The sequence below is a fragment of the Equus caballus genome, chromosome 3 (genome assembly GCF_041296265.1).
Source record: "Equus caballus isolate H_3958 breed thoroughbred chromosome 3, TB-T2T, whole genome shotgun sequence".
Classification (NCBI taxonomy): Eukaryota; Metazoa; Chordata; class Mammalia; order Perissodactyla; family Equidae; genus Equus; species Equus caballus.
In genome coordinates, this window is record NC_091686.1 from 58,439,565 (window position 1) to 58,462,269 (window position 22,705).

The following is a 22,705-nucleotide window of genomic DNA, read 5'->3' on the forward strand; positions in this document are numbered from 1 at the left end:
AATTGGGAATGGGGAGGTGAGACTAGAAATATCTCATTGTGGTGAAAGAGGATTTAAAGTAAAAACTGAGGAAAACGTTTATGATCCACATGACTAGTGTCTACTATTTTCTGTTCTAAGAGGGAATAAAATAAAGCTTCTAGAAACAATTGGGATGTTTGGGTGCCTCAAAATGTTTTTATTAATTATAGAGCATAAATAAATATGTCTCTTTAGTGATGTTATATATGCACACATATATTATTATTAGACACTTTAAATTTAATATTTGTCATCCTTTCTGATAAATCTGATGAAAGTATAGTAGTATCTGCCACTTGGTATTAAATGTGTTGAATGAGTTAATACACGTTAAATAGATAGCACTGTTCATAAGCTTTTCTTTGTCTTTGGTGCATTGAAATCTAGAATTCTCCTATTGACCTCTTTGATTAGGGAAACCTCTATGAGAAAGACACATTTCATTTTTATTGGCATTTTCCTTTTTAATATTTGTTAGATAACTAATTCTAGCCACACCAAAGTAAAATCTGTAAACATGGATTTTGACCTTACTTTTGGTAACTGGTGGACATATATATCATTTTTAAAGGTCGTATTATATTGATTGTATTAGTGGTAAAAGTGATTGTCAAATATTTTTAAAATTATTAAAACAAAACCAAATCAAGAAAAAAATAAGCTTATAACTTTTGTGATTTGGACCTTGGATCCTTTTTTTGTAGTGGACTCAAGAAATAATAGTTCAGTTGAAGACCAAAAACACCTGGCCTTGTTGGTTATGGAGACCTTGACAGTGCTTCTTCAAGGATCAAACACAAATGCAGGTAATTAGAAAAGCTACTAGAGAATGCTTTGGGGAGGCTACTGCCTCTGCTTATATCTTCTCTATTGATTCTTGTGTCTGAAATGCTCCTATTGCTTAGAGAAAAAACTATTGATTCAGTAATGGTACTGTCCTATCTCTAGAAGTACAGTACTTTTGACCTTTATAAGTATATTGATGACAAAATATGTAACTTTATTATGATTTCAAAATATATTCTTATATTTTATTGCTTTTTATAGTTGGCCTTGATTTTGAGGTATTTCTCTATTTTTTTATTTACATAATGCAGACCCTTAGTTGAATAACTTTGCTTATTTAAATATTTTCCAAAATATCTGCTTCATATGGTGATTTTCTTAATTTTTTAGTAACTCAAGTTAGAGTATTATAATGTTATAACCCTAGGGAAATATTGAAAAATGAGTCTCTAGTAAAACTTGTCTTTCCCAGGTAAATTGGATTCATTAAACTGGTCTTCAATCCTTTCTACCTGTCATTAACAGGTAGTCCACCTGTATTTATAAAATATCACTTGCGTTTAAAAAAGATTAGTTGAAATTTTAGTCAATGTCAGAAACCTCTCAGGTAACTGTCATTACAGCTTGAGAGGAGTGGATGACTGGGGGTGAGTTCAGGTAAGTCGGCTTGGCCCAGATCAAATAGAGCTTTTTAGGCCATGCTGAGGAACTTGAATTGTATTTTAAGTGTGATGGGAAGCCACAAATGAATGAATGAATGAACAAACGAATGAATGAACTAGCGAATGCACAAATGCATGCCTATTTGCTTGAATGCAGAGGAACTCGGTATTTAACGTATTTAAAATATACTGTGTGTCCCAAGCACTATGCTAGATATTAGAGATACAAAGATAATTCTTGCCCGAAAGGAATTACAACCTGATGTAGAAAGATGTAAACACGTAATTATATAAGTAATTATTTAAATACTGTTTTGGCTGATGCCAGGACAGAGTTGAATGAACTTAGTAGGTAAATTAAACAATAAGTATGATGAAGTTTAATAGTTACGATGTTAACAGTTTGTCTATGGTATAATGTACAATCTTCTTATTTCCGCTAACTAGGTTTAGTTGACTGAGATAGTCAGAAATGTAATAAGGATATACTAGCAAGAGTTTATTTGATAAATTAGCTTTTGATGACATGACCTAGAGTTACCAGGGAGGGACTGAACAATTCTACTAATGTAGGAAAGTAGAGAACTTACTCTGTATTACTGAAGTAATTTAATACATCTCCCAGAGTACCAGACATTTTCACAAAGTTTTCTTTCTAGTGACTGTCTTTTCCTTGTGAAGACAGATGTTGCTAGCTAGCTGTGGCATCTCAGACACTTAAAATAGTGCTTTGCTCATAGTAAGTATTCAAAAACTATTAGCCCTTAGGATTATCCGATGGACACTAACTGGCACAAGGAAGTAAGTAAACATGGCCTTCCATGTGCTACATCTCAGGCATCTGACTTAGACTCACTGCCAGGTCATATAATTCTTATAAAGTTAGCAAATAGAAAGTCACTCAGTAGGACGGTAGCCGCTATGGCAAAATACACTGACACTTATTCACTTGGGAAACATTTATTGAAACGCAAACCAGAAGGGATTCCAGGTTTAATGGGGAGCCAAACCTATAAACAAACAATACTAAGACAGTTTGATATAAACTATTATAATAGTGGCATATACAAGGTACTTGAAAAATGTAGAGGAACCATCACTTCAAAGGAAATACTAATTAGTGATTTAAGCTGCTTGGTCCATTGTTTTCCTGCTCAGAGATGGTATTTGATGTGAGAACATACCACTCACGGGCAGGAGCACAGGCTATATAGAGGTGGACTGTCTGGGCATAAATCCTGCTCTGCTGCTTGCTAGCTGTGTGACCTTGGCCATGTGAGTCAGCTTCTGTATGTCTCATTTCCTCCTCTGTACGTAAGGGAAGAGGATTAAATCATTCCATCCACACAAAGCCTTGGGAGCAGTACAGTGCCTGATGCTTTCTATTATAGAGTTGGTCTTTCTTTGTTCATGTGCTCTAACTAAAAAGTTTGGTTCCTTGTAATTTTTCTCATGATAGAATAATTTATTCCATTCCTTTCTTGCTACTATTTTGTAAGTCTTGTTCAGTTTAAATCTCATTTATTTGGAGTATTGTTTGTCTGAAAGCCTTTTATATAAATTGATTTCAAGCATTGTTCAGCTTAAAGCCTTTACATAAAAATATTGGATCTCTTTGGTGTCTACCTGGGAAATTTCTGGAAGGTCTAGATTTGGAGAATTTGGACATGGTGAACATATCAGGACATTAATCTTGCATTAAGGAAATCTAGAGAAAATTTGCATGTGTGTTTGCTGACATCCCACAGTGCAATTTTATATTGTAATTTAAAAGGTGAAGAAGCTGGGTGCGTTTTATTTGCATTCTTTTGAGTTACTCTTCCTACAGAGAGATCAAATTTTAATTCATTTGACTTGTCTCAGAATGTTTTAAGTTGAGCCATGTTTCTTTTGTCCCCCTTCTTCAAGGAATTTTCCGAGAATTTGGAGGTGCGAGGTGTGTGCATAACATAGTGAGGTATCCTCAGTGCCGGCAGCATGCCCTGATGATTATCCAGCAGCTGGTGCTCTCTCCCAATGGGGACGATGACATGGGCACTCTCCTGGGGTTGATGCATTCAGCCCCACCAAAAGAACTGCAGTTGAAGACAGACATTTTAAGGGTAAGTTGGACAAGTGTGTTGTTATTACTGTTTTACTACTAAAATCTGTGGTTACTTTTAAATGACTTAAAATTATTATGAACTATTCTTATAGTTTTTCTTCAAACCTAAAATTATGTCAAAATAATAATAGCAGAAGAAAAGTGAGTGTCTTTGACTTGGCCTCCAAGGCCCTCGGGACGCCGTCTAGTTCCCCTCTGCCCTACTCCCCAAATACCCTCACCTCATTCCTACCTCAGACATCGCAGGAAGTACAGCTGCCTTCTAGAATCGTGTGTTTCTTTTACTAACTTGTGCTGTACTCAATTTCTCATCAGTAATGACAGGTGTGCATTTTTTTCTTCATGCTGTTGTATATTTCATCCTGTTTTGATTGAGTATATTGACAATTTTGAATATACATTTTATTTTAAAAGCAAGATTAATCTGACCACAATTTATCTCTTAGACAAGAAGGAAATCTACATGCATGTCAATATTGGGGAATGTTTGTATATTTGAAGGGACTTGGGGGAAAAAACAAGTACTTTCAGAAGATGGTAAAGACGTCAACTTTTTTAACATACATTTTCCTCCTTTCTTAGTAGCTTTTTAATTGGATTTGTAAAATATTGGTAGTTAAGCCAACAAGAGGTACTTGGCTGAGCTGATTTTAAGGCAGTGTTGGTCTGGTAAATGGTAATAACCGACTCTCAGACTGGACGGGGTGGGGGGAGCCCTTGATTTGTTGCCTTTACTGATTTCCGTGGTGTGAATACTCTACTGTGACCTTATTTCAGGAAACTAAAGTGTTGCTGAATGTGGATTGGGAAGAGATGTACAACAGCACCCCATTATAGAGTGTGTTAAGAACACAGATAGTAATAAAATATAGAAAATAACTAGGAAGTGGTGTTTTGAGTATTTACTACTTTTGATTTTAAAGTAATTTATTTAGTTTAGAGAACTTAATTTTTAATTATGGTTGTGTTTTAACAACCCGCACGCAAAATTCCAAAAATATCACAGTTGGCTCTGCAGAGCCAGTATGAGCTGGCTCCAGCATTCCAGTGCGTTGAGGGCATGAAGCGGTGTAGGGAGGCTGCAAGAAGGTTTTGGGATCCCAGTTTCAATTTCCATTTTTGCTACCTTCAGAACCACTTCTCAGTGCCTGCATTCAAGTTGACACAACCATAAATCTGTGTGATTTAATTTGTAATTATTTGTGCACAAACCCAAAATTCCATGATGCACAAATGTGAATTCTATGCATTATTGTTACGCAAATGTAGGTAATATGTAGCTAATGATTTTGTCTAACCACTTCACATCTGCATCTCATTGCAGCTTTGGTGTTTGCTACTTGTTGTTAGTTATTGATTTAAGCAGGATGTTAAATTATTCGTGGTATTTGAAATTTTTCAAATACTGAGGTTATGCTGTGATAGTGTCAGAGTGCCGGTTTTGAGGTAGTAGGAGGTGGACTTTCCAGAAGTACATCATGTAGAGTATTGGACTAAGGATTTATGAGCAATGTTTTTCGAACGTCTGTCATGATTCTAACCAGCGATCTAGTTTTGTATGTATTGCTTTAACTCTGAAGTCACTCTTTCTTGTATATAAAATAATGCTTGTCCTGCTTTTCTGTTTTAATGTGTTTCTGAAGATTATGGTGGTGATGGGCTTATGTGCCAGGCACTTTGCTAAGAGTTTTACATGTACTTCCTGTGAAGTAAGTTATTATTATTGTCTCAGTTTTGCGTAAGAGAAAATTCTGGCACAGAAAGGTTAAGTAGTTGACTGTGGTAAAATGCTTCCTGATGTTGGAGTTAAAATTTCAACCCAAGCATTCTGGCTCTAGCCCTTACATTTAATCTCCAGGCTAGGTTAGGAGATATTTAAAAGGAAAAAAAGTTATGAAGTCTTGTGTTAATATCAGTCAATACTGCAAGTATAAGTACAGTTTATTAAATTTGACAAGATATGGAAAGTGTATTGTTAACAAATCCTGATAAAAGGAAAATTCATTGGTTGCAGAATAATGGAAGGAATACGTTGTATTTTTGAATTTTATTTACATATACAGATTGCATATTCCCTATCTTTTGAAGTAATAAATTAAGGTATAGGTACATACAATGAAATCTTCAAAATTTCTGAAATAGTATATTTCAAAAAGGTAATTATATATATTAATTTAGTCTTTCCCTTCTTGAAATACCATTAGAAATGTGTGAGATATTTTAATAAAATAGCCTTTTCAAATGTAATGATTGGGAAGATTATAAATTGTGTCTTGAGTACTGTTAGTTACCCCTGGTGCTGCACTTGCTGAAACAGGGAAAAGGAGCCTGTGTGTCTGCAGACACATTCGAAAATGCTGTTGGGCAGGATAGTGTCGTGTGTGAGTGTGTGAATAGGGGTCAGACTGCCAGGTGTGCATCCTGTCTGTGCCGTTGTATGAGCTGTAGAGTCTCTATCAAGCTGTTCAACACATTGGACCTCAATTCCTCATCTATAAAGAAGGGGTGAGCCTAGTGCCTAAGGCATTGGATTATTGAGAGGATTAAACAAGCTAGTGCATAAATACAGTTAAAGAAGTGTCTAGTGCATGGTAAGTGCCCTTAAAATGTTAGGTAATTTTATAATGTGTTCTTTGGAATACTAAGCTAAATTAAAAGTATGACAGTTCAGAAAATAATAGGTAGTTATGAGAGATTGTTTTACTTGTTTGGCCTTCAGGTTTTATTTCTTAGCACTTTAAGCTGTTCTGCAAAAGAGCTCGCCTTCGGGCCTCAGGCGCCCATTCACTTTGCAAGAGAGAAGGTGTATCCTCTGAAGTGACACCTCTTTCCAGAGCATCAGTTTATGGCCACTTTATGTGAACTGAGATACGGCAGGTCTTGGCCGCGCTGACCATCTCTCTGATCCCTTCTAGAATAAATCAGTTTGTATACACACACAGTTGTAAGTTTTCATGATTATATAAAATTATACTAGAATATGTATTTTACTTACTAAGATTTTTTGTAAAAATCACTGAAGTCATTGATGTCATTATCCATCAAAGACACATGAAGAGCTTTTCAGCCAGGATTTGGACTTAGCCTTATTCTATCAAAAGGAGTGTATGATAGTGTTCCCTAAAATTATCTTCTGCCTTTAATATGGAATTTTTTAATTAGCAAAGTATTTGATATGCTTCATAGGACTGCTTACTGGGTAAATGACGGAAACATTCACATCAGATGTTTACAGAATGGTGTTCCCCTTTGACATTCACGTATGGTTTTTTTCTTTTAATTTGAATTATGTTTGTTTTTGTTTGTTTTGTTTTTTGTCCCCTGTAGGCCCTCCTATCAGTCCTTCGAGAAAGCCATCGTTCAAGAACAGTTTTTAGGAAAGTTGGAGGATTTGTGTACATTACGTCCTTGTTTGTTGCTATGGAGAGATCTTTGAGCTCACCCCCCAAGAGTGGCTGGGAGAAAGTGAACCAGAATCAAGTGTTTGAACTTCTCCACACTGTGTTCTGCACATTGACTGCAGCAATGCGCTATGAGCCAGCCAACTCTCATTTCTTCAAAACAGAGATTCAGTATGAGAAGTTGGCAGATGCCGTTCGATTTCTTGGCTGCTTTTCAGACCTAAGAAAAATAAGCCCCATGAATGTCTTCCCCTCAAATACACAGCCATTTCAAAGACTTCTAGAGGAAGACGTCATCTCAATGGACTCGGTGTCACCCACTTTACAGAACTGCAGTAAACTCTTTATTTATCTCTACAAAGTAGCCACAGATTCTTTTGACAGGTATGGTGCTGCTCTGTGCTGTGAATTAAGGAGCATACTGTGTATGACTTCAACAGTAAGGCTTGAATGATTAGTTAACCTGAAAAAATGAAAACAAAGGAATCTTCTCTCTTATTTGCTCATCTGTCACTTTATTTGTGAATATTACTATTGCTCTGATGTTAAGTTTTTCAACGTAGACCTCTGTGTCTTTTTTATAAATCTCGGGCCAGTTAGCTCTCAAAGTACTTAATGGAACAGTTTCTGTGAAATTTACTTTAATGGTGATGTTTACTGTTGTCTTTTCCTCTTTACTCTCAACGATATTAGGTGATCCGGACTTATTGATATTAGTTATCAGTAGGAGAACATTCTTATGATTATATGTATTTCCAGACAGATGATATATTCACAGCATTCATAATCATTCTTAAATTTTCATAATCTTTGAAAAACGATATAGCTCCCTAGGAGACCTCAGTAGTTCAAGAGTCCATCAGACTTGTTTACTCATTCCTTCACTGAGCAAGTACTTAGCGAACGCCTGCTGCATTCCCTTCCTTGTGCTGGGCATTGAGGGTTCAGCTCAGCACAAGACTGCCTTGGTCCTGGCCATCCTTTAGCTTAAGTGCAGGCACATAAACAAACAGTTACAATAGATCATGATAAAATCTATGATGAAGGAAATCCAGAGTTCTCAGGGAGATTGTGGGAGTGCCACTTTACCTAAATTACTTATTTTCAGTTCTTAAACTGTGTTTCAATTAAGTTCTCACTTTGAAAATAATGTAAGAATAATCATACTGCTAACTTGTCCCAAGCATTATCACTTTTAATAGTTAGCATAGTTTTATTTCATAAAATAAATGATTGTTTCTCTAATGCCCTCATAAATAAAGCAAGTAACTCTATTGGAAAGAGCTTCTAATAGGCTTTATTTCCTGTGCTGTGAAATATCTACTGAGATATTTTCTTGCTTCTTAATATTTCTTTGGCCTTAATATTTAGATAAGAAAATCCTGGTAATGTGAGAAAAATTGTTTTCCAGTTTTCCTGTCTTGAAAATAAAAATGCATATATATTGTTAACTAACAGGAAACATGGGATAGTGTAGTGTTCTAGGAATAAGCTGTTTAAATTTGAAATTTGTATTCAGATTCAATCTTTTTTCCTTTGTTTCCTGCTTATCCTAGTTAATATACCTTATTTTTAGTTTGCTTTGTCAGAAACAGGGTTTACAGGATTCTGTTTAACAAATGTGTTAAATGTCAACATTAATGGATAAGCATCTGCCTTAAGCATGCTTTTCTGTCTCCCTCAGTGCATGTGTTGCAGTCTTGTTCCTTGTTCCTACTGAGTATGGAGGATATTCCTTATTAGGCTTTTACTGGTATTTCTTGTGAAACTAACCAGCTGCCAACCTGGTGTTCTCTTCTAACCTCTCTAAACCACCCTGTCTGTTTTGTTGTCTGTAGTCGTGCAGAGCAGATTCCTCCTTGCCTGACAAGTGAGTCTTCTCTCCCCTCTCCTTGGGGTACACCAGCTTTGTCCAGGAAAAGGTACTGATCTTATAACAGAAGTCAATCTGCATTTGTGTGGTTTTTTCCTTCTGTGTTTAATTAAATGTTAATATGATGATTGTGCTTTGTAACTTCACATTTTTTTTGACTTTCTATTTGATTTTTTTGTGGGTTTTAAAGTTGTCAACTACTCTTGAGTATTTTTATGAGAGTAAATGTGTTGATGCTATGAAGACGTAAAGCACATGTGGAGTTTTGTCATTGAACTCTATGACTTAGATTAAAATATGCATTTTGCTTTTAGAGCAGGCATATCTTTTGAAAATCAATTTGGGAATGGAGGCTTAGTGTATCTTTAAGGAGAGTACTTTTCTGCTTTTTCTTTTTACTTCAAATGTGCTTGGAAGCATCCTTTGGTCTTTGCTGTTAGTCCAGAATGACCATTGCAGCACTGGCAAGGAAACGTGTTTTCTCAGTCAGGTTCAACCAGTTGCAATGTGATGCTCTCATGGAGATCTGTCACAGCTAAGCTTTGAAAAAGTAAATAAAAACCTAAGCCAGCCCTTGCTTTCATCAGTTCCGTGTAAATTTCTTTCTAAGCTGATCTAGCCAGCCTTGAATTTAAAGCTTAGGAAGATAAAGAACCTGTAGTTGATTGAGAAGAGTGCAATTGAGACCCAGTTAAGATTCCATTTGCAACCTGTACTTAAAATGATCCTAGTCTGTGCAGTTGGCACCGAATACTCTTCCTTCCCCTGTTTTCCTCATAACCAAGTACAAGTGCTTACATCATGTAATATTCTTCCATTGTGGCCTTTTAAAAATGAATCTTGAGCTTCTGCTGTGTTGTTATTCAATTTTATTTCTCTTGTTCAGATTTTGAAACTTGGATATAGCTGGAGTTATTGGATCAAAAGTGTTTGTTACAAATCCTGTATTTCAGTATATTTCAATCGTAATATCCATTAGGTGTATGGAACGACTTAATATTTTCCTTTTTCTCTTAAATTTACTGTGGGGCTTACAGCTCATTTTCTTCCAGTAAATCATGGCCTAGTTCAGAATAGTCTTAAATGAACCTAGTGTTGTTCAGTATGTTTGTATTTTAAAGCTACTATTTCTTTTTAATTTTTTTAAGAGCAGAAGTTTTTAATTCAAGAGACCATAAAATCAAGTTGAGTTGACCTAGTGTATTTTTCTGCTGCTAAAATGAATTAGGTAAAAGGTGTTCTTTGTGTTTGAAGATTCCTGTGTGCTCACTATCCCACAGAACTAGAGGATGTTGGAAAAATACTTTCAATTACTAAATAGTTTTAATTATTAAAAAATTGTATTTTATGATTCTACCATAAGTGATAAAGACTTATAAATTGCTGTCTTAAAACATTTAATTCTCTTTAAATATTAATCAAAAACCACATAATACTTTCCATAGAAATTTACAGATTAAAGGAACACATTTAAAAAAATCCGTCAGAACTTACTATTTATTTAAATGGTAATTTGACAAAGGGAGAACAGCATTTTATTCCATATCATAGAGTTATTTAACTTAGAGTCAAACATTTTGTCGTCATTGGCAACATGGCCCCATGTCAGGATGCCACTTCTGTGACTTTAGGGGAAACTGTCACTGATCAGCAGTCCTGGTTGAATGAGTCTTATCCACAGGAATTCTAATCGGCCTTACAGGTTGATGTTACCCCAAGGAAGCTCCTGTCACTGTTCCTGCTGATAATAAGATCACTGTTGACATTTTCAGGTTGCCATTCTGGTCAGCTTACATACATTTTGCTCAGTGATAAGAATCATAAGCTACTAAGAAAACAATGTTTTTATTTCACAAATATGGTAACTTTTGAAATTAGACTAATTTCTAGACTTCTCAACAAATTACATCAGCTCATGGGCATCTTTTTCTTGTGGCAAAACATGGTTGTTTTCTTGGCAAAAGGAGAAACGAACATTGTATTAGATTCTACGGCTTGTGGAGTATTCCATGCTAAGGAAGTTTGAGCTTACGCTACTTGTCTGGCATGTAAAATCCTGGAGATTCTTCTCTAATTATTTTAGGAATTGGGGGCACAAAGAAGTAGGAAACCTCATATTTGGGAAACCAAAACGCATAACCTTTTTAATTATTATTCATTATTCAGAAAGAATAATGGAACAGGATTGTAGCTGAACAGTATTCAGTCAGATTTACAGAAAGTGAAAACAAAATACAGAAAAATAACCCAGGGACTCCAGGGTGTATCTGCAATGGAGGAAAAGGTGGCGAGTACTAGTTATCGTTCAAACATGGTATCCATTACTTAGTGCCTGTACACACTTGTTGGAAATTAAAGCAAAGCAAATTCAAAATTTAAATATTTAAGTATATATTCCCAAGAGAGATAGATGAGTCTTAAATATATATGAGAATTTAGATTGAAATATTAAGTACCAATTTCTGTAAGTTTTAAAAGTAACTGCAACATAAAAATTAAGTAAATTTTGAAATGTCATTTTATCCTGTCTTTGCAAATGGTTAGTTCTTGCTTGAAAATTATCCATTTAATAAGCTTGCCATACTCTCTAAATTTAAAAAGTGGTAATAGCTGTGGTGATACTTTAAGTGACTTAGTAAGTAAGAATTAACGTTATATAATGCTTGTGAAAATAGACCTAATTTTAGTTAATAAATACCATGTTTTAGATTTCTGCAACGTTGCAATCTTTTTCTAGTTTGAGAAGAATAAATGCAATTCCTGTATCAGAATATTGTTTTCTTGCATAAGATGAAAAAGTTTGCTACTCTAACAGTTACATATTAGTAAAGAGTTTGGTTTACAAAGACATAAAGGTTTCTTCGTGGGTATATCCATAGTTTAAGTTCAAATCCATAATAAATTTGGCAACTCAGAAATAATTTTGAAAGGCCTTTAACTAAAATATGCAATTAGAATCTATGTTTTTCTCAAATCTCAGTTATTTTTTTCTATGTAATAAAAACAGTTTTAATAAAATTTCTTAATTGAATGGTTTTAAATTCCTGTTACACTATTAGAGGTATTATAATATTTTTTCCTAGATGGAGTAAAATATTTTAAAGAATAAAGGGAGCAGCTTAGGAGGAGGGAACCTATTGGTAATAAGCACTTAGAAATCTTGCTTAGTAAGTTTAGAAATTAAATCTTTCTGAGCAAACACAACAAAGAAACGGAGTGGAAACACGCGTGGGTGGAGGATATGCTGACTTTAATTAAACTAACAGAGCCATGTGCTTTTTCGTAAGTGAAGCTGAATACTTTCTAGAATCTCTGTTAAAAAGAGAATAGTACTTTAAAAAAAAAAAAAAAAAAGGCAGTGCCAATTCTTTGCTACTGAATCGCTGACTTCAAGCATGTGTTTCCCAAGCTGCTCTTGTGTCAAAGCTGAACCTGCATTGCTCCCGGTGTCAGAGCTCAGCGTTAGACAACAGGACGCTGAAACGGATTCACTGAACAAAGAGCTCCCCTAGGCCAAAGCCACGAGCGTGTGTTTCCTAGTGCCAAGATACAAAATGTGCAAAACTCATGAAAGGTAGAAGTAGAATAGTATGAAATAGAAAGTGGAGATCATTGATGAGAAGCAATGTTATATATTTAGGACATGGCTGTTTCTACTTCATAGAAGCTTGTTCCATAAAATATGCCATCTAAGTTCTTAAAAAATGTGATGAATATTTTCAGTGGTAAGGGGGACAAGGCAAAAGGTGAATGTAGTTCCAAATAAACTGAAGGAAAACTCCCTTGATGCTTCATATATTTATGCTCAGGTAGCCAAGCTTCTGAGCCAACCCGGCCTCAGTTGACTCAGTTATAGAGGAGGCCACTTTGATCTCATTAGTTCTTGTTTATGTTACCCATGGTTTAAGGAAAGGTTAAAAACACATAGGTAATTTCAAAAGAAAATCTCATCAAGGGATTGAATTTAACTTGCTCTCTCATCACTTATTTTCAGAACTGTCTCCTTTCCTAGAGCTTTGAATCATTATGATTTCACTTGTTTACATCTTCTGGTACAGGTGCCATTCTTTAATGAAACAGTCCAAACAGTAAATGGTAAAGAGAAATAAAAGCCTAGAAGAATTGTTAGTTAAATTGTCTATATGTGACTTATTAAGAATTGATGATGTATTGCTTTTTTTATATACTAACTTTTTAAGGTGCTTTGTAACCCATCCGTGAATTACAAGGCTTTTTTGCTTATCAGTGGATAAACATAACAAAAGATCAAGAAAATGAACATGGAATGTGCTTGGAATTAAATACCAAATTACCCTTCTCTCTTTTTTATAGGCATGCATATCATGCTGTTTCAACTCCCCCCATTTGCCCTCCTAAAAATGTTGCTGACCTGAAACTACATGTGGCAGCTTCATCGCTCCAGAGTTCTGATGCCGTTGTCATCCACCCTGGAGCCATGCTCGCTATGCTGGACCTGCTAGCCTCTGTTGGGTCCATGACACAGCCAGAAGTAAGCTTGGAGATGTTGGTTCCTTCCCATCTTTAACGAGTGAAAGGGCGTGAGTGTGACTGCATGAGCAAGGGAGTGAGGCCAAGAAAGAAAGTGGTGTGGAAGCATTCCATATCACGTGCTACAATAAGTAAAGGAAAAATAGGATTTCTCTATTAAATCTTAACTTTCTTAATGAATGGTAGGTAGATACGTTTTAGAGTACAATTCATTTGTTACAAATGCAACCAGGACAGTTACTTCTGGTGCTGAAATTAATTCTGTTTGTCCTTATAAATCCTGCTCAGCAGTGGAAATTGTTAGTACAGAAAGAAAATAGTACAGAAAGAAAAATGACTGAAGATACCACTCTGAGGTTATTTGTCTGTTTTGACTTGTAGCACTCAAGTGTTTGGGTGAACTGGAGTTTGGGTGACTAATTTTGTTAAAATGTTGTATGGCCTCTAAGCCCTAAAGTGTCACAAATGTAAACAATAGGCATTCCTTTAAACTGGTGATTTACCCACATGAAAAAGGCTTTCCACCCACTATTTCCATAAAAATAAAAATACTATTAGTTATACAGTCAAGTAATATATAAGATGTAGAAGAGAATAGAGTCCAGCTGGGTATGCTTCTTGCAAAATGAGGATAGGGAATGTTTGCCTAGCCCTGGTCTTGAGTTAACTTACCACTCTAAGTCAACTACTTAATTCATGAGTGTAATTTGCAGCATATAGAAACGTCATATTAAAAGGTGTGCTTCATGTGGAGAGAACTATCACCTGTCTTAGTAAGAATGCCCTGTGGCATGGATTTCTTTGTTAACTGTAGCATGCTTTGGACCTTCAACTTGCCGTGGCAAATATTTTACAATCCCTGGTGCATACAGAAAGAAACCAACAGGTCATGTGTGAAGCTGGTCTTCATGCACGATTGCTGCAGCGCTGCAGTGCTGCGCTGGCTGACGAGGACCACTCGCTGCACCCGCCCCTCCAGCGCATGTTTGAACGATTAGCCTCGCAGGCCCTGGAGCCCATGGTGCTGAGGTCAGTGCATGCTCTTTTTCGCATTCAAATGGGCCACGGTTAGTAGTGGCAGTTCCTAAAGTCTTTCTATTAAGAGTTCTCGTTTTAGTAGGCATATATTCAGTTATCTGTGGGAAAAACCAAAACACAGCAAAAGTTGACAAAATGCTCAAAATATAGGACTTATAAACAGATAAATCTAGTTATTAGTAAACAAATGATGTTTCTGTCCATTGGTTATTTCTTCCACTTGAATCTAGCAAACTCTCACTTTCCTTCAAAAATAGTCATGTTACATTTATGTGACTTGCATCTACTTTGTATTTAAGAGCTTTTTATAGGTAAGAACTCTTGTAAGAAATACTTTTTTTGTAGATTCAGAGAAAGTTGTAAAGATCAGAGAGGTTCTGTGTCCTCTTCACCCAGTTTCCTCCATGATTACATCTTATGTAACAATAGTACAACATCAGAACCAAGAAACTGACATTGATACAATGTATCCATGTACACTGTAGTTCCCTTTTATTTATCACATGTAGATTTATGTAACCACCACACAATCAAGCTATCAAAAAGATCTCCCTAGTGCTACCCCTTTATTGTGACACCCACTCCCCTAACCCCTAACCTTCACATCCCTAAACCCTGGAAACCACTAATCTGTTGTCCATTTCCGTAATTTTGTCACTGATAATTTTGTTGATATAGATATGAAATCATACAATTTGTGACCTTCTGAGGTTAACTTTTTTCACTTATCATAATGCCTTTGAGATGCATCCAAATTGTTATGTACTGATAGTAGGTTTCTTTTTATTACTGAGTTATATTCCATGGTATGGGCATACCTTCAACAGTTTAACCATTCAAAAAATACATACATATTTAAAGGCCTTTTTATTTTTATTTTTGTTTTTTGGGGGAGTCAGATTGGCCTTGAGCTAACATGTGTTGATCTGTTGCCAGTCTTCCTCTTTTTGCTTGAGGAAGATTGTCCTTGAGCTAACATCATGCCAGTCTTCCTCTATTTTGTATGTGGGACACCTCCACAGCATGGTGTGTAGGTCTGTGCCCAGGATTTGAACCCACAAACCCCAGGCCACTGAAGCACAACACATAAACTTAACCACTGTGCCACCAGGTTGGCCCCATAAATGACCTTTTTAATGCAAGAGAAATAATGATCTGTGTTTTGGGGATGAACCATTTTAAAAGATATTTTCCTTGAAATTGCCTTACCAAACAGATTTAATATGTAAATAATCTTGTCCTTCCTTACAAAAATACACTCATGTATTTTGTCACTTCCAGAATATAAGCAGCTCTCTTTATAAATAATCTTTTTCTGCTGTTAGAGTACCCCTTTTTCTGAAAATTTCTGGGAACTTTCTTAAAAATTGTTGAACTTTAGTTGTAATTTGTATTTTTTAACTAATTCCAAACTAATGATGGATAAGAAAAACCCATGTGGTAAACATTTGGTAAACACTGTTGTCCTAGGCAGCATGCCAGGCCCTGATAATATCAAGATGAATAAGACATACTGTCTACTCACTTCATCCATCATCTTGTAGATATATTCAGAGACTTAAAATATTGAAAATAGCATGGAGATTTTCTCCTGATCCTTTTTGGTAATATACATTAAAACTAGACAGTCTCATACCTAATACTAGTATTTTACTAAGTAACTTATACTGCCTGGTTAGATGAAGAGAGTAAGCAATGGAAATGCTCAGTTTTCACAATGAATGAGTTCTCAGAAGAAAAGGTCACATGGTGGTACAGATACCTTGCTGCCGCTAAGCCGTTAGTTCTAAACTAATTGCATATCGCATTCTGCATGAAAAAATGGCAAAGGGTACCTGACTTAAAAAATTTTTTTTCTGATATAGAAGTATTCTGTTCTTTTTTTTTTCCCTTTTACCTGATGCCATAAATGACTAGAATGAAGGACTCCTGGTACTGTAACTCCTAGACAATTCAGTGTATTTCTGTGCATTCATTCTGGGAGAACATGCTCCCAGATATCATTTTCTAGCCCTTCACAATATTCTGTGCTCTTCTCAGTGCTTGGTGATTAAAATGTAAAGTTAACATTGTATATTGTTTATAATAACTGTTTGGATGTCTTTTGTATTTTAACCAGTCTGTTTTAACTCAATAAAGCCCGTTATTTGTGTGTTTGGCTTATGAATTATATAAGGAATAACTCTACTTTTTTCTTCTTTAGGGAGTTTTTGCGTTTGGCAAGTCCATTGAATTGTGGTGCCTGGGACAAAAAACTGCTAAAACAGTATCGGGTCCACAAACCAAGTTCACTGAGTTATGAGCCAGAGATGACAAGTAAGTTGACCTTTGAAGTTATCTTTTTTGGTTTATTTTATAAATGAAAATCATGTAGGGGATGAATATTATTTCAAGAAGTTTGACTGTGAAAGAAAGGAAGGAGTAAGTTTTATTCTTGTTGTTTGTTGTTTAAATGAAGAAACACGTCTGCTTGACTGACTGAAGAAGGGAACAGTTCGAGATGGAGAAGGAATCACTGATGTAAGCAAGATCCAAAAGAGATGAGAGTGTTGTGCAGAATAACTGTTGGCTTGGAAGACGGACTACCTCTTTCTCAGAGGAGCCATAATTTCTTTGCCTTTCTCTAGTAGCCTTTGCTGCCTGGGCTGAAGAGTGGTTGATTGGATTACTAACAGGCCATGGGTTTGTAGGACAGCTGCTGCTGGAGGACATGGAGGATAGGAAATTAAAAGTACTGATCAAAGTAGTTGAAGAGATAGACCAAGGAGTATAGGCTGCTTAGAGAAAGAAGTGAAGCCCAAGCAGCTAGTGATAGGCTAGGAGAAAAGGGATAGGTCACTGGACTGGAGAACAATAATTAGGCCAAAAAGCAAATGTAGTGAGAGAAAAGGAATGAGAGAACTGGAAGAATGGAGTGGGATAAAGGCAATCAAAATTGGAGCAGTGAAACAAGCAAAGAAAAGGTCCAGGCCCAGAGAGTGGCTCTGGAGTGACATAGAGCTGAAGCTCATTGGAGGAAAGGTGCTTGTAGAACTAGAAGTGAGGTGTTAGATGGGTTGTTCATGTGAACCTTGACATCCCCCAGTCCGTTGGCAGAATTAGTGCAGAGAGGACTGAGAATGAAATTCCAACAATACAGATGGGAGATTTCCTAGTGAAGTGTGTGATAGTAATGCTGATGAGGAGCCTTCAAGGAGGAGGAGTTTGTACATTAGACTGATGGAATGATGATGCATTGTAGCCGAACGTGGGCACTGCCAACCAGTGTGGCGAGGACTAGGGAGAGGCAACAGATTCCATCCCCTCCAGAGTTGGCGGGAGAGTGTTCTCAGGAGAGAGCTCGTCGCACTGGATTTCCTCCCAATGTTAATTCAGTAGTTTTGTTTGTTTTTTGCCTTTACAACTCACTTTATGTCATTGTTAGCCATAGAGATAAGGCATTTGTTTTGATGGATTGAAATGACTATTACTAGTGAAGCAGGAAGGAAATAAAACTTAGAAAAGTGGAATGGCTGCTCTGAAAGGACGTAGTGATCGTTCAGTTCAACCCTTTGTTTTTTCAGGTGAGAATCAGAAAGAATAAATAACCTTCAACCATTATTTCAATCGTAATTTTTCTGCCTATAAATTATCATCAGTGCTTAGTGAATACTGTGTTTGGAAACTTGAACATCTTTTGATGTCCAACACAGTTTCATCGGAAAACAGAAAGTATTGCAGTTTTTCCTATCAATGAATATGCATCCCCTAGATAGATAAGTATATATTTGTTATTGTTGTTTTGTACTTTACACAGTTCTTTAGAATTGAGTTGTGATTTCCTTTGCAAAGAGTAGAAACAAAAACGGTTCCTTTTTCTAAGAGAATATTGAAATATTTTTTGGTTGCCTCAATATTTAGCACATGTAAGAGGGAAACAGTTACGTTCATGTAGTATCTTGAGAGGGAATATTTTCTCCATTACATTTGTAACGTATTCCTGAAAAATAGAGCAGTTTGATTAATATTTGTCTTTTCATTCTTGACTTATCATTTACATGCATATAGGAATTTTTTAGTTAAAGTACTTCTGTGATCACTATTTAATTTTAATAGTTGTAAGGGAAGAATTAAAAATGAGAAAATGGGAGACACAAGTTTCTGCTATTTATCTCTTATGTGTGTGTGAGAAAGATGACCTGTTTCTTTCCATTATAACGCTTCTAGAATATATTTCTTTCTTCTCAAAGAGAAATAATTTTGTGAAATAAAAGTGTCATCTGGTTTTTATAAACATCACTAACTGTAATTTAGAACTAAATTGCACTGTAACAGTGACTTGGATGGTGGTTATTGGTGATTTTTATTCTTGTTTATACTTTGTAGTTTCCAGCATTTCTGCAATGTGTTTATTACTTTAATAATAAGTAAAAAAAGAAACACATGCTATTTAAGTTTTAAAATGAACATAAAGTACATTAAAACTGGGGGCTGGCCCCGTGGCCGAGTGGTTAAGTTCGCACGCTCCGCTGCAGGCGGCCCAGTGTTTCGTTAGTTCGAATCCTGGGCGCGGACATGGCACTGCTCATCAGACCACGCTGAGGCAGCATCCCACATGCCACAACTAGAAGGACCCACAACGAAGAATATACAACTATGTACCGGGGGGCTTTGGGGAGAAAAAGGAAAAAATAAAATCTTTAAAAAAAAAAAAAAAAAAGTACATTAAAACTGGATAATAGCTTTGGTGTTTAAAAATAGTTATTGTATATTAAAATGGAAGAGTGGTATTTAAAAATAAATCAGCCTTGTAAAGTCATTATTATAGAAATCCACATATTTTTGCCAAGAGATTTTCTTTCATTTACAGGTAGTATGGTCACATCTCTGGAAGGTCTGGGTTCTGATAATGTTTTCAGCTTACATGAAGATAACCATTACCGGATAAGCAAGAGCCTGGTGAAATCTGCAGAAGGAAGTACTGTGCCCCTAACCAGGGTGAAGTGTCTGGTCTCCATGACAACCCCACATGACATCCGACTTCATGGGTCATCAGTTACTCCAGCTTTTGTTGAATTTGACACATCCCTAGAAGGGTTTGGGTAAGGAATTTGCAAGGTAGCCATGCCTTATGGTATTATTTTATGCCTCATACTTGCCTCTGACAAATAGATCTTTGGTTTTAAATCTACTTGATTAAAATATGCTGTATATTGTCTATTTTCAGATGGTTAAGTTCTTTGAACATGTTATTTTAAGGTTTTTAGATTTAATTATTTTAAATTATTTATTATACTGAATAAATTGATATGGTATAGGAGTCAGCAGTCTAAGGCCCACGGTCCTTTTTTTGTAAATAAAGTTTTATTGTAACACAGCCACTCTCATTTATGTGTGTATTATCTATGGCTGCTTTCGTGCTAGAGTGACACAGTTGAGTAGTTGTGATAAAGACTGTGTGGTCTACAAAGCATAAGGTATGTGTGGTCTGGCCCTCTCCAGAAAATATTTGCCAACCTCTAATTTAGTACAATAAGTTTATAGCTGATATGCAAATTAAAATTAGATTAAAAGCTCTTTGGGTTTTATCATCATTCATTCCCTCAAATTACCTAGGTTAAGTATCTTATACATTATAAATATTCAGTGACTGACATATGAAATGAGGAAACACTTTTAAGTGGCAGAATAGGCTGTAGCAGCAGAAGCAACAATAAAGAATCTATAGAGATTATAGAAGAGTTTATAAAGTCCATCAGCTTCAAAATGGACACAAATGCTAATAGAATAGATCTTTGTCTATACTAGTTGTTTGCGGGATTCTTATACGTTGATCTAAAACTATAAATTGTGGGGCTGGCCCCATGGCTGAGCGGTTAAGTTCACACACTTCACTTCAGTGGCCCAGGGTTTCGCCGGTTTGGATCCTGGGCGTGGACATGGCACCGCTCATCAGGCCATGCTGGGGCGGCATCCCACATGCCACAACTAGAAGGACCCACAACTAAAAATACACAACTATGTCCTGGGGGGCTTTGGGAGAAAAAGGAAAAATTAAAAAAATAAATAGGTAAAACTATAAATTGTATTTTAAGAACGTTGTCATAGGTTCTTATCAAACAGTGGATTAAGACATATTTGAGCATAGGCAAAGCTAATCGCAACAGTGGCAACAGAGGAGAGTGACTCCCTGGAAAGGAGCACAAGGAAATTTTTCTGCAGAAACAGAACAGGAAAAATCTGGAACAGAAATTGTCCCAATGTATTCAACAGGGTTATACACTGGTGCATTTTACCATATGCAAATTATACTTTGATTTTTAAAAGTTTAAATTAAAATCATGCTGTTAGAAATTTTGTATGTCTTTTGATAGTCTTACATAATTAAAAGAAGGGAAGGAGTTTGTCAGGCATCTAGATTTATTCTGTGATCTCTCATCTCTAGTAACCTTTAAATAATGGCAATTGATTTCAACATGGTAAGTGCACAGTGCTTATGAGAACACTTGAGCTCTGATATCTGCCTTGTCTTTTCTCTCACAGCTGCCTGTTCCTGCCCAGCTTGGCCCCTCATAACGCCCCTACAAACAATGCCGTCACAACATGTCTTACTGATGGGGCTGTGGTCAGTGGCATTGGTTCTGGTAAATACTACTTTTCTTTGCCTATGAGATTCTTTTTCTCAGTCGATTATATTTAGAGTTTATTGCTTTTTTTTTTTTTCTGGCTTCTTTTATTAATGTAAATGTGAGTCAACACGAACTTTTTCATTGTTATTTTTCTATTTTTACTTTAGGTGAAAGATTGTTCCCTCCTCCGTCTGGCTTAAGCTACTCCAGCTGGTTTTGTATTGAACATTTTAGTTCCCCTCCAAATAACCACCCTGTCAGACTGCTAACTGTTGTGCGCCGAGCAAATTCTTCGGAGCAGCATTACGTGTGCCTTGCCGTCGTTCTGTCAGCAAAAGACCGATCCCTGATTGTCTCCACCAAAGAGGAGCTGCTCCAGAACTATGGTCAGGATCTGTCTTTCTTTCTGCTTCTTGTCATTAGTAAAAATATTAAACGTTATTTTCATATTCATTTTTAAGGTCCAGCTGGTAATTATTTTCCAATTTAAATTAGTATAGAATAGAACAGGTTATGTGAAATCTTGAATGTCGTTTACCAGTGAATTTTAAGGAACTTTCAAAGAAGACTTAGATAGACAAGAGTGGAGAGAGTTCCTAAAATAAGGATTAATCTCTACTTGCCAAGAAATAACAGCTTTTGCTAGGAAACAGGTTGCTTGTTTGATATATTATAGTAAGGATTTTCATTGGTTGTGAATTCTGTTTAACTAATGAATATTCATTGAGCACCTGCCTACCATATGTGCCACTCTGTGCTAGACACAATAACATTTTAATTACTTTATCCGTTGCTTACCTTCAAGACTTAATGCATACCATTTAATAATCCTATTTCCACAATTCCCTCCAACATGCTATAACATGACTTTGCTGTGCAGGAGAACTTTAAACTCAAGGCATTTGTGAAGATCTACCTAAATGATGTAAATAACATAAAATATAAATCTCAGTCTACTGAATTTTCTTTGCTCTGAATATAAGCATTTGTATATAGCTACACCTCCTTTTTATCATCTTCTAAGTAACTAAATAAAATAATACCACATATTGCTTCACATGTAGTTAGTATTCAAATATTAATTGAATAGCAATGTTAGCTCTTCAATTAGATTGTAAGGCTTCTTGTCTTACTTAGTCGTCTTCATCGTGACTAGCACCGAGTTAGGCATCAGTATAGTAACTGCCTTAAAATTCTCCTTAGGACGCTTTATTTGACCCTTTTGTGGTGTTTGATCCTGTTGATATTTTCTTCCTAATTAAAACCATCTCCAGTCTTGCAATTTGGGATACCCACTCTCTTGTTTTTTCACTATTTCTCTGACCTCTCTTTTGCAATTTCCTTCAACAGCTTTCTTTTCCTTCTTCCCCTTAAAATTCATATTCTCCAAGGTTTCATCTTTAGTCTTTGTACTCAACCTGCTCTTTGTGAGAAAAACATCATCCATTTTTGTAGACTTTAGGTCTTTTTATCCCAAGGACTCTGAAATTAAAATTTTCATATTTGTCTGTGTTCTGGGCTTTGTCCTCATATTTTCAACTGCATATTAGACATCTTCATATGAATAGTCTTCGTGTAAACAACTCAGACTGTAATGTTTCTTCTTTATAAAACCTCCATCTCCTGCTGTTTTCCCATCTTGGTAAATGACACCCCCACTGACACTGAACCCAGCTAGAAACCTCAGGTCAACCTTGAAAATA

At 36.0% G+C, this 22,705-nt stretch overlaps 1 protein-coding gene across 16 annotated transcripts in view; it reads left to right on the forward strand.

Annotated features, from left to right (window-relative positions):
- Positions 1-22,705, forward strand: part of WDFY3 (WD repeat and FYVE domain containing 3) — a 251,256-nt gene that overhangs the window by 127,396 nt on the left and 101,155 nt on the right. For 11 of the 16 annotated variants that reach the window (XM_070262304.1, XM_070262301.1, XM_070262300.1 and 8 more), the window contains 10 exons: positions 726-827; positions 3,378-3,571; positions 6,901-7,358; positions 8,813-8,896; positions 13,180-13,357; positions 14,171-14,385; positions 16,598-16,710; positions 19,244-19,475; positions 20,917-21,017; positions 21,170-21,388. In XM_070262304.1, the coding sequence (XP_070118405.1) occupies positions 726-827; positions 3,378-3,571; positions 6,901-7,358; positions 8,813-8,896; positions 13,180-13,357; positions 14,171-14,385; positions 16,598-16,710; positions 19,244-19,475; positions 20,917-21,017; positions 21,170-21,388 (1,896 nt within the window). The remainder of the gene's footprint in view (positions 1-725; positions 828-3,377; positions 3,572-6,900; positions 7,359-8,812; positions 8,897-13,179; positions 13,358-14,170; positions 14,386-16,597; positions 16,711-19,243; positions 19,476-20,916; positions 21,018-21,169; positions 21,389-22,705) is intronic. The other 5 variants (XM_070262308.1, XM_070262309.1, XM_070262307.1 and 2 more) reach the window with 1 other exon arrangement.